Here is a 13,380-nt window from a genome sequence, read left to right as displayed (position 1 = left end):
TCTGAAGATAATGAAACTGTTTCATGAAGCTTCATGAAACGGTGTCATGTTGTTTAGAGGTCAGTAGGTGGCGCCATCAGTTTAAAAATGATGTTTCAATAGAACACTTTTTAAAAACAAAATAATATTGTGTATACACCGCCATTTAGTGGACTCTGAAGATAATGAAACTGTTTCATGAAGCTTCATGAAACGGTGTCATGTTGTTCAGAGGTCATTAGGTGGCGCCATCAGTTTAAAAATGATGTTTCAATAGAACACTTTTTAAAAACAAAATAATATTGTGTATACACCGCCATTTAGTGGACTCTGAAGATAATGAAACTGTTTCATGAAGCTTCATGAAACGGTGTCATGTTGTTTAGAGGTCAGTAGGTGGCGCCATCAGTTTAAAAATGATGTTTCAATAGAACACTTTTTAAAAACAAAATAATATTGTGTATACACCGCCATCTAGTGGACTCTGAAGATAATGAAACTGTTTCATGAAGCTTCATGAAACGGCGTCATGTTGTTCAGAGGTCAGTAGGTGGCGCCATCAGTTTAAAAAAATTATGTGTTGTTTCACTAGAACAGTTTTTCAAAACAAAAGAATATTATGTATACACCGCCTTTTAGTGGACTCTGAAAATAATGATACTGCTTCATGAAGCTCCATCAGACCAACACTAGTATATAGTACTATTATTTTTTTGGGATTGCCATAAAAACATGTAAAATCGAGACACACCATTGTGTAGAGATATGTTGATGAAGCTTCATGAAGCAGTGTCATGTTGTTCAGAGGTCATTAGGTGGCGCCATCAGTTTAAAAATGATGTTTCAATAGAACACTTTTTAAAAACAAAATAATATTGTGTATACACCGCCATTTAGTGGACTCTGAAGATAATGAAACTGTTTCATGAAGCTTCATGAAACGGTGTCATGTTGTTTAGAGGTCAGTAGGTGGCGCCATCAGTTTAAAAATGATGTTTCAATAGAACACTTTTTAAAAACAAAATAATATTGTGTATACACCGCCATCTAGTGGACTCTGAAGATAATGAAACTGTTTCATGAAGCTTCATGAAACGGCGTCATGTTGTTTAGAGGTCAGTAGGTGGCGCCATCAGTTTAAAAAAATTATGTGTTGTTTCACTAGAACAGTTTTTCAAAACAAAAGAATATTATGTATACACCGCCTTTTAGTGGACTCTGAAAATAATGATACTGCTTCATGAAGCTCCATCAGACCAACACTAGTATATAGTACTATTATTTTTTTGGGATTGCCATAAAAACATGTCAAATCGAGACACACCATTGTGTAGAGATATGTTGATGAAGCTTCATGAAGCAGTGTCATGTTGTTCAGAGGTCAGCAGGTGGCGTCATCAGTTTAAAAATGAAGTTTCAATAGAACAGTTTTTAAAAACAAAAGAAAATTGTGTATACACCTCCATCTAGTGGACTCTGAAGATAATGAAACTGTTTCATGAAGCTTCATGAAACGGTGTCATGTTATTTAGAGGTCAGTAGGTGGTGTCATCAGTTTAAAAAATGATGTTTCAATAGAACACTTTTTAAATACAAAATAATATTGTGTATACACCGCCATCTAGTGGACTCTGAAGATAATGAAACTGTTTAATGAGGCTTCATGAAACGGTGTCATGTTGTTTAGAGGTCAGCAGGTGGCGTCATCAGTTTTAAAAATGATGTTTCAATAGAACACTTTTTAAAAACAAAATAATATTGTGTATACACCGCCATCTAGTGGAGTCTGAAGATAATGAAACTGTTTCATGAAGCTTCATGAAACGGTGTCATGTTGTTTAGAGGTCAGTAGGTGGCGTCATCAGTTTTAAAAATGATGTTTCAATAGAACAGTTTTTAAAAACAAAATAATATTGTGTATACACCGCCATCTAGTGGAGTCTGAAGATAATGAAACTGTTTCATGAAGCTTCATGAAACGGTGTCATGTTGTTTAGAGGTCAGTAGGTGGCGTCATCAGTTTTAAAAATGATGTTTCAATAGAACACTTTTTAAAAACAAAATAATATTGTGTATACACCGCCATCTAGTGGACTCTGAAGATAATGAAACTGTTTCATGAAGCTTCATGAAACGGTGTCATGTTGTTTAGAGGTCAGTAGGTGGCGCCATCAGTTTAGAAATGATGTTTCAATAGAACACTTTTTAAAAACAAAATAATATTGTGTATACACCGCCATCTAGTGGACTCTGAAGATAATGAAACTGTTTCATGAAGCTTCATGAAACGGTGTCATGTTGTTTAGAGGTCAGTAGGTGGCGCCATCAGTTTAAAAATGATGTTTCAATATAACACTTTTTAAAAACAAAATAATATTGTGTATACACTGCCATCTAGTGGACTCTGAAGATAATGAAACTGTTTCATGAAGCTTCATGAAACGGTGTCATGTTGTTTAGAGGTCAGTAGGTGGCGTCATCAGTTTTAAAAATGATGTTTCAATAGAACAGTTTTTAAAAACAAAATAATATTGTGTATACACCGCCATCTAGTGGACTCTGAAGATAATGAAACTGTTTCATGAAGCTTCATGAAACGGTGTCATGTTGTTTAGAGGTCAGTAGGTGGCGTCATCAGTTTTAAAAATGATGTTTCAATAGAACACTTTTTAAAAACAAAATAATATTGTGTATACACCGCCATCTAGTGGACTCTGAAATGAATGACAAGCGCCATCAACACATCACTAGGAATCTGGACTCTGAGCATTGTGTAGATTGTGCAGCAACAGACACAAAAACACGATCTACGATAAACGATCTATTCAGAGAAAAACACTCGGTGTGTTCGTCACGCTTCATAAATTGTCGAAGTTGTTCCACTCGAAGAGCACTTGAGACGGTATGGAGACAATAATGGCAGTTTGTGAGAACAGCACGCCGTCGTAACTAAAGCTCACAGGCGATAAATGTTCTCGTTGATGATAACAATCAGCAGCTGAGGTTTCACACAACGATCTATCTATCTCCTTGTTTTGGTGTCACTGTCTCAAACTCCTTATCTCAGGTCTGGCCTCCCTCTCTCTCTCTCACCAGCGTCCATCTCCGACAAATGCCTTCTTCTGTCCTGGAAAGCTTTGGCTCGACGTGTGCCTTTGATGAAGTCTCGGCGTGGTATCTCCGGTCAACACGCCAACAACCCACCGGCTCGTGCTCAGGACTCAGCGTGACCCAGCGGGCAACCGACCTGCAGACTTCGATCGCGCTCTCCAGTTCAAAAAGAATTCATCGTCCTTTAGGAGGTGGTCGGTAAATATTTAATATGACACGTACAGACGGAAAAAGTTCTCGAAAACTTCTTCATAAAGTGCAAGGATTTCAACATAAGGTTGTAGGTAGAATCGAAGACAAACATTTCTTATCTTTGATTAACTTCTATGTAAAAGAACTTCTTACCAAGAACCCACTTCATGATCAACATCTCGGTGAAGGAGAACTGAGTGGTCTTGAGCCGGAACACCTGCCTCGGGTGGTCGGTGATGGTCTCGTTCGGGAGGTTCTTGACGCCCTCGAAGCGGTCCGAGGCGTTGAGGATGAGCAGCCCGAGGAAGATGGTGAAGGACACGGCGTGAGCGATGAACTTCATGAAGGGGCTTCGGAGGATCTGGCCGAGCTTTCAGAAGAAAGAGAAACAAAGAAAGAAATTGAATTTAAGTTATGAGAGACTCAACGTTTGATTAGTCTAATGCTTGAAAAAACTAGAAATTGGCGTTTTTAAATAAAAACATTGGTTAAAAAAGAACAAGGAGCGTGGGATTAAAATACTCTTATATAATAAGATATATTTAGTAAATTTGTGTTTTAATTTATTATCCAATATGTTGTGTTTTTCTACTTCAACCAATGATTGTTTTTAATTCATTATTTTTTAACTTTCAGCTCTATTACAGTAGTCAGAAAAAAAGTAGAGCATTTAAATATTGTAAAAAGTATATTGTAAAATTTAATTTCCAAGAAAACCCGTGACCACAAATGTGCTTCGAAATCCATCAAAGACCCTGATCACGTTCCTGGTTCATTGTAAGTAATTAAGTCAGTAAGTAATTATTTGTAAAGATCTTTCTAGACCAGGCTAACAAAGCGCTTTAACAATTAAAAACAATACACAGTTAAAATACATACATTAAATGATCAAGACAACATAGAGACAAACAGCAACAAGCAAGTTAAGGAAAAGCATGAATAAAAAGGTCTTAAGATGTTTCTTGAAGGAGTCAGTAGATCCATCAAAAACCGAGGAAGATCGATGTGAGTTCTTCTACTAGAGCAGCTCAAAATTCTTGCTGCAGAGTTTTGTATCATCTGCAGGCGAGACAGATCCTTCTGGTTTAGACACCAAAACAAACTGTTACAATAGTCTAAACAAAAGACACAAACACATGGATTTCAAGCTCCAGATTGTGTTGTGACACCAGAAGGTTTATTACGAAAAATATGTTTTACCTTGACCCAGAGACAACACAAGGGATACCATAAACACATTTGTTTTAAAGCCTCCGGGTCACCAAGCCCCTGAGATAACACAAGGGATACCATAAACAAATTTGTTTTTAAGCCTCCGGGTCACCATGACCCTGAGATAACACAAGGGATACCACAAACACATTTTTTTTAAAATCTCCGGGTCACCTTGACCCTGAGATACACAAGGGCTACAGCCACTGAGGGCAACATGCTGGTGACCCCTGTTCTACAGTGTGTAGTTCAGTATCCTCTTTAAAGATCTTCTTGAAAATATACACCTTTTTAAAAAACATGTTTTGCCAATATCAACTAAAATGTAACTTAATACTCAAGAAGATCTTCTAGGATAAATACTACGCCTTGCTCGAGGTAAATACTCAGTGGTTACTCCTCGCAGAGCAGGAGAGAAACACATGGAAGAAGAACATGTTGTGCTGTTGTGTGATCAGGAAGAATGATGTGCGGATAAAATCATGAATTCCACACACATTCTGGCACTTCATTCCCAAAGCCTCACATTTGCCACTCGCTACAACCTGCTGGGATGGTTATTAAATCACCGCGGCACGTCACTCTGCATGCAACTAGCATGACATAGTCTGCGTCACGCACACGCGTGTGTGTGTGTGTGTGTGTGTGTGTGAGAACCATATGAAACATCTTCTCGCTGCTTTGGCGATAAGACTGATTCATTTCACCGTGAGTTTGAAAGAGGCGGTCACCCGAGATTAGGTCCGGGGCCGTGTGAAGAGTGCCAGCCCCCCCGCCGGGCTCCTTTCTCATCAGAATTACAGTGACAATGGTGGCGCTCTCCGTGAAAACGCTGATGCCTGGAAGCACGCGGACTTAAATGAAAGGGTGGCTGCGGTGAAATGAAAGTCTCAGTCGAGCAGAATGAAAGTGCGACACAGTCTCTTATTTCCCGACGTTTCTCCCTGAAGTATTCACTGTAAGTATTCTCTTGTTGTCCCCTGAGGATAATGAAGTATTTGCTTTATAATCAGCAAGACTTTTCACATACATCAAGTATTTTAATGTATTCAGAAGAAGCTGGGATAGACCCCTGACAATTAATGAGCTTTAACCACAACTGTTTACATATGTATTACAAATGATTACTTGATTATATTTGCTCATAGCAACTCATAGGTTAAAAGTATCATAATATTTGACAATTCCATTAGTAATTACTTAAAGTAATTAAGTAAGTAACTTAAATCAGTAGGTTATTTGTAAAGCACCTTTCTCAGACCAGGGTCACAAAGAGCTTTAACAATTAAAAACAATATAAAGTTAAAAGGTCAAGACAACAAAGAGACAAACAGCAACAACACAATAATAAAGAAGAAGCAGAAATAAAAGTGTCTTGAGATGTTTCTTGAAGGAGTCAGTAGATCATCAAACACAGATGTTTCTTGAAGGAGTCAGTAGATCATCAAACACAGATGTTTCTTGAAGGAGTCAGTAGATCATCAAACACAGATGTTTCTTGAAGGAGTCAGTAGATCATCAAACACAGATGTTTCTTGAAGGAGTCAGTAGATCATCAAACACAGATGTTTCTTGAAGGAGTCAGTAGATCATCAAACACAGATGTTTCTTGAAGGAGTCAGTAGATCATCAAACACAGAGATGGTTCCAAAGTTTAGGAGCAACAGTCTGGAAGGATTTCTCTCCTCTGGTCCGGAAGTCCAGGAACCATCAGTAGATTCTGATCCACAGACCTCAGAGCCCGAGCTGGGGTGTAAGTCTGGATCAGAATCTACTGATGGAAGGTCTGACTATGAGCAGCTCTTAAAGAAGGAACCAGAATTTTAAAATTGATTTTGAAAGAAACTGTCAGTCAATGCGAGTTTAAAAACTAAGGATCGTGGAAATGTGAGTTCTTCTACTAGAGCGGCTCAGAATTCTTCCTGCAGAATTTTGCATCAACTGCAGGCGAGACAGATCCTTATTGTTACAATTGTCTAAACGAGACGAAAAAAACACTTGGATTATAATCTCCAGATGTTGTTGTGACACCATTTTCCCGAGTATAAAGATGTTTCCCTTAGTTGATGGAAACCCAGGTTTCTCAGACTCAGTTTGACAGACTGGCCTAAGTCACCCAAGAACTGACTGAACCCTGGAATTCTGTTACAGGGCATAATAACCAGATATTCACACAAAAATTCCCCTAAAACACAAGAAAACAAGAAAATATATAAAAATATTTATTCATTCATTCATTGACAACCACTTTATCCCAGGGACGGGGTCGCGGGGAGACTGGAGTCCATCCCAGGACCATAGGGCGAGAGGCAGGGGACACCCTGGACAGGACGCCAGTCTGTCTCAGGACACACAAAGACACACAACCATTCACACACACACTCATACCTACGGACAATTTCCCAAAGTTCTCAATTAACCTCTGTATGTTTTTGGACTGTGGGAGGAAACCGGAGTGCCCGGAGTAAACCCATGCAACACGGGGAGAACATAGAAACTCCACACAGAAAAGTTGCCTTGGCCTGGAATCGAACCAGCAACCTTCTTGCTGTGAGGCGACCACTAACCACTTTTTGGAAATATTCTCTACTTTGCTGTTATTAAATGTTGCCAGATTTGACATTAGAAATGAAAAATAATTGTAATCTTCTCGAAGTATATAGTGTGTATATATATCTGAAAAGTAAAAAACCTTATACAGTATATCAAGTGGTCTGCTGGATGCTTTGCTCAAAGTATATTAATGTATTCAAGAAAATGTTGCGGTTCCTTCTGGACACAAGAGCAGGGAAGTGAAAATGCATATTAACAATGGCACATTATAGGATTAAAACACTATATTCCATCTTTTTAATTTATATTTTGACACGTTTTATGAGCTCGTAAAATGGCTACAAAAAGCTTCTATAGAGTGACCTGTCAAGTATATGACTCACTATAGGATAATAAAGGATTATCTTTTCTACAATAGTTATCCTTCTAATGTCCTTGAGTGTGCGGGTTCTAGCCATGCGAGTCGGTCTAAATGTGACACTTGATGAGCTTCTAGTTCCGGGTGTCTTATGCCTCTTGTCCCAGTTAGCTGGGGTAGACTCCAGACCCCCTGCTGCTCTAGTATGGAAAGACAAGTGTGTTACTAATATTTTTCTGATGGGGGAAATTCACTAAAAGGACAGTTTTATAAAAAAATCTAGTAATCTTTTTAGAGTTTTAGAAAAAAATTTATGTTAAAAAAAATAAAACAAGTCTATATTTTTAACCTATTTTTTAGCAGGAGATTTCTACTTTTTGGATGAATATGAAGATGAAGACAACTGAGCTCCAGTCGCTACATTAAAATGAACAAACATTTTTGTCTATAACTCTAAAAATGACAAGATGACTCCACAGGGTGAGTAGAAAATGAGTAAAATTTGGATAAACTATAATTTAATGTTGATTAACCCCGACTAAAATCCCTGTAGAGAGTCAATAAAAGACACAAAAGGTTATGAAAAAGAGGCTTTAGTTTCCACTTTCAAACATACATCATTGTTGTGTACAATTGGTTCACCCCAGGAGCAATTCATTCGACAGAAAGAAGACAAATGGAACCAAGTAACCCCCGATTGCTCCATGAAAAAGGAAGCACAGAAGGTCATCGTTGATCACATATAGAGGGAGCACGGAAACACACACAGGTGTGTAGGGGGAAGAAAGATGGAGTTCTAATAGGACAACATACAAAGTCGACAAAGAAAGGATCAAGGAGTTGAGAGCAGGAGTCTCGAGTGCTTCCCAGAATCAAACCCGTGTTTGTCTCATGTTATAAGTCATGAATCAAAGGTTCTTGGAGTCGTCGTTGCTGGATTCTTCCAGGTGCAAATCCAAGCTTGTGAATCTAAAAAAGTTTTCATCGATTGCTTCGGCGACGAGTATACACAAAAGAATGCTAAAACGCCGCCGAACGACTTTGTCATTCAGATTAACTGACTCAATTTCCCTGAAAATTGCTGGAGTTTGTCCATAGAGGGCGATAATTGCGTTTTATTGCTCTGATTTTTCCGGCTGCTATTCCACCTTTAATCCTGTCGACGAGGGAGGGATGAATACATTCCTGCTCTTCAGAATAAATGTGCCAACGTCCATTTGTTGCTCTTCAATCGATGACAAACATTCAATATCTAGCTCAGCATCTGTTTTTCATCAAAGCCAACCATGTTTCTTTTCTTTTCTTTCCAATTAAAAGAGTTTTTTTGTGAGGCAATTTATAATTCTTTCCGCTGGCAACGACCGAGGGCTTATTTGCCAACAACAGAAATATCAATACCTCCATCATCTCACGGCTGATAAGAAAGCTAATATGTGCTGTTCAGAGCGAGAGAGGGATGAGCGAATGAATGGAGCAGAACCGAAAGACATGAGCGGAAGCAGGTGTATGTGAAAGAATATCTTTTCAGCACGATCAGCCTCCGAGTGTTTACACCTGCAACCACCATGATTATGACTCTAATGTTGCATTAATGTCATCGTCTTATAGAAGAGTTTCATCATCAATACTTGTGATTACTTATATCTTCATGTCATTGATTTATAGAAGAGTTTCATCATCAATACTTGTGATTACTTATATCTTCATGTCATTGACTTATAGAAGAGTTTCATCATCAATACTTGTGATTACTTATATCTTCATGTCATTGACTTATAGAAGAGTTTCATCATCAATACTTGTGATTAATTATATCTTCATGTCATCGTCTTATAGAAGAGTTCCATCATCAATACTTGTGATTACTTATATCTTCATGTCATTGACTTATAGAAGAGTTTCATCATCAATACTTGTGATTACTTATATCTTCATGTCATTGACTTATAGAAGAGTTTCATCATCAATACTTGTGATTAATTATATCTTCATGTCATCGTCTTATAGAAGAGTTTCATCATCAATACTTGTGATTACTTATATCTTCATGTCATCGTCTTATAGAAGAGTTTCATCATCAATACTTGTGATTACTTATATCTTCATGTCATCGTCTTATAGAAGAGTTTCATCATCAATACTTGTGATTACTTATATCTTCATGTCATTGACTTATAGAAGAGTTTCATCATCAATACTTGTGATTAATTATATCTTCATGTCATCGTCTTATAGAAGAGTTTCATCATCAATACTTGTGATTACTAATATCTTCATGTCATTGACTTATAGAAGAGTTTCATCATCAATACTTGTGATTAATTATATCTTCATGTCATCGTCTTATAGAAGAGTTTCATCATCAATACTTGTGATTACTTATATCTTCATGTCATTGACTTATAGAAGAGTTTCATCATCAATACTTGTGATTAATTATATCTTCATGTCATCGTCTTATAGAAGAGTTTCATCATCAATACTTGTGATTACTAATATCTTCATGTCATTGACTTATAGAAGAGTTTCATCATCAATACTTGTGATTAATTATATCTTCATGTCATCGTCTTATAGAAGAGTTTCATCATCAATACTTGTGATTACTTATATCTTCATGTCATTGACTTATAGAAGAGTTTCATCATCAATACTTGTGATTAATTATATCTTCATGTCATTGACTTATAGAAGAGTTTCATCATCAATACTTGTGATTAATCATATCTTCATGTCATCGTCTTATAGAAGAGTTTCATCATTAATACTTGTGATTAATTATATCTTCATGTCATTGACTTATAGAAGAGTTTCATCATCAATACTTGTGATTAATTATATCTTCATGTCATTGACTTATAGAAGAGTTTCATCATCAATACTTGTGATTACTTATATCTTCATGTCATCGTCTTATAGAAGAGTTTTATCATCAATACTTGTGATTACTTATATCTTCATGTCATCGTCTTATAGAAGAGTTTCATCATCAATACTTGTGATTACTTATATCTTCATGTCATCGTCTTATAGAAGAGTTTCATCATCAATACTTGTGATTACTTATATCTTCATGTCATCATCTTATAGAAGAGTTTCATCATCAATACTTGTGATTACTTATATCTTCATGTCATCATCTTATAGAAGAGTTTCATCATCAATACTTGTGATTACTTATATCTTCATGTCATTGACTTATAGAAGAGTTTCATCATCAATACTTGTGATTAATTATATCTTCATGTCATTGACTTATAGAAGAGTTTCATCATCAATACTTGTGATTACTTATATCTTCATGTCATCGTCTTATAGAAGAGTTTCATCATCAATACTTGTGATTACTTATATCTTCATGTCATCATCTTATAGAAGAGTTTCATCATCAATACTTGTGATTACTTATATCTTCATGTCATCGTCTTATAGAAGAGTTTCATCATCAATACTTGTGATTACTTATATCTTCATGTCATCGTCTTATAGAAGAGTTTCATCATCAATACTTGTGATTACTTATATCTTCATGTCATTGACTTATAGAAGAGTTTCATCATCAATACTTGTGATTACTTATATCTTCATGTCATTGACTTATAGAAGAGTTTCATCATCAATACTTGTAATTACTTATATCTTCATGTCATCGACTTATAGAAGAGTTTCATCATCAATACTTGTGATTACTTATATCTTCATGTCATTGACTTATAGAAGAGTTTCATCATCAATACTTGTGATTACTTATATCTTCATGTCATTGACTTATAGAAGAGTTTCATCATCAATACTTGTGATTACTTATATCTTCATGTCATCGTCTTATAGAAGAGTTTCATCATCAATACTTGTGATTACTTATATCTTCATGTCATTGACTTATAGAAGAGTTTCATCATCAATACTTGTAATTACTTATATCTTCATGTCATCGTCTTATAGAAGAGTTTCATCATCAATACTTGTGATTACTTATATCTTCATGTCATTGATTTATAGAAGAGTTTCATCATCAATACTTGTGATTACTTATATCTTCATGTCATCGTCTTATAGAAGAGTTTCATCATCAATACTTGTGATTACTTATATCTTCATGTCATCGTCTTATAGAAGAGTTTCATCATCAATACTTGTGATTACTTATATCTTCATGTCATCGTCTTATAGAAGAGTTTCATCATCAATACTTGTGATTACTTATATCTTCATGTCATCGTCTTATGGAAGAGTTTCATCATCAATACTTGTGATTACTTATATCTTCATGTCATCGTCTTATAGACGAGTTTCATCATCAATACTTGTGATTACTTATATCTTCATGTCATTGACTTATAGAAGAGTTTCATCATCAATACTTGTGATTAATTATATCTTCATGTCATCGTCTTATAGAAGAGTTTCATCATCAATACTTGTGATTACTAATATCTTCATGTCATTGACTTATAGAAGAGTTTCATCATCAATACTTGTGATTACTTATATCTTCATGTCATTGACTTATAGAAGAGTTTCATCATCAATACTTGTGATTACTTATATCTTCATGTCATTGACTTATAGAAGAGTTTCATCATCAATACTTGTGATTACTTATATCTTCATGTCATCGTCTTATAGAAGAGTTTCATCATCAATACTTGTGATTACTTATATCTTCATGTCATTGACTTATAGAAGAGTTTCATCATCAATACTTGTAATTACTTATATCTTCATGTCATCGTCTTATAGAAGAGTTTCATCATCAATACTTGTGATTACTTATATCTTCATGTCATCGTCTTATAGAAGAGTTTCATCATCAATACTTGTGATTACTTATATCTTCATGTCATCGTCTTATAGAAGAGTTTCATCATCAATACTTGTGATTACTTATATCTTCATGTCATCGTCTTATAGAAGAGTTTCATCATCAATACTTGTGATTACTTATATCTTCATGTCATCGTCTTATAGAAGAGTTTCATCATCAATACTTGTGATTACTTATATCTTCATGTCATCGTCTTATGGAAGAGTTTCATCATCAATACTTGTGATTACTTATATCTTCATGTCATCGTCTTATAGACGAGTTTCATCATCAATACTTGTGATTACTTATATCTTCATGTCATTGACTTATAGAAGAGTTTCATCATCAATACTTGTGATTAATTATATCTTCATGTCATCGTCTTATAGAAGAGTTTCATCATCAATACTTGTGATTACTAATATCTTCATGTCATTGACTTATAGAAGAGTTTCATCATCAATACTTGTGATTACTTATATCTTCATGTCATTGACTTATAGAAGAGTTTCATCATCAATACTTGTGATTACTTATATCTTCATGTCATTGACTTATAGAAGAGTTTCATCATCAATACTTGTGATTACTTATATCTTCATGTCATCGTCTTATAGAAGAGTTTCATCATCAATACTTGTGATTACTTATATCTTCATGTCATCGTCTTATAGAAGAGTTTCATCATCAATACTTGTGATTACTTATATCTTCATGTCATCGTCTTATAGAAGAGTTTCATCATCAATACTTGTGATTACTTATATCTTCATGTCATCGTCTTATGGAAGAGTTTCATCATCAATACTTGTGATTACTTATATCTTCATGTCATCGTCTTATAGACGAGTTTCATCATCAATACTTGTGATTACTTATATCTTCATGTCATTGACTTATAGAAGAGTTTCATCATCAATACTTGTGATTAATTATATCTTCATGTCATCGTCTTATAGAAGAGTTTCATCATCAATACTTGTGATTACTTATATCTTCATGTCATTGACTTATAGAAGAGTTTCATCATCAATACTTGTGATTACTTATATCTTCATGTCATCGTCTTATAGAAGAGTTTCATCATCAATACTTGTGATTACTTATATCTTCATGTCATTGACTTATAGAAGAGTTTCATCATCAATACTTGTAATTACTTATA

General features: G+C 35.3%; 1 protein-coding gene across 1 annotated transcript in view; it reads right to left on the bottom strand.

Annotated features, from left to right (window-relative positions):
• Positions 1 to 13,380, bottom strand: part of trpc7b (transient receptor potential cation channel, subfamily C, member 7b) — a 93,593-nt gene that overhangs the window by 44,849 nt on the left and 35,364 nt on the right. Inside the window, exon 5 of the mRNA XM_087799120.1 lies at positions 3,436 to 3,652. Within this exon, the coding sequence (XP_087655246.1) occupies positions 3,436 to 3,652 (217 nt within the window). The remainder of the gene's footprint in view (positions 1 to 3,435; positions 3,653 to 13,380) is intronic.

The sequence above is a fragment of the Callionymus lyra genome, chromosome 9 (genome assembly GCF_982586985.1).
Source record: "Callionymus lyra chromosome 9, fCalLyr1.hap1.1, whole genome shotgun sequence".
In the NCBI taxonomy this organism is placed as follows: domain Eukaryota; kingdom Metazoa; phylum Chordata; class Actinopteri; order Syngnathiformes; family Callionymidae; genus Callionymus; species Callionymus lyra.
The sequence above is the reverse complement of the archived record's forward strand: the minus strand, read 5'-3'. Positions and strand labels throughout refer to the sequence as shown.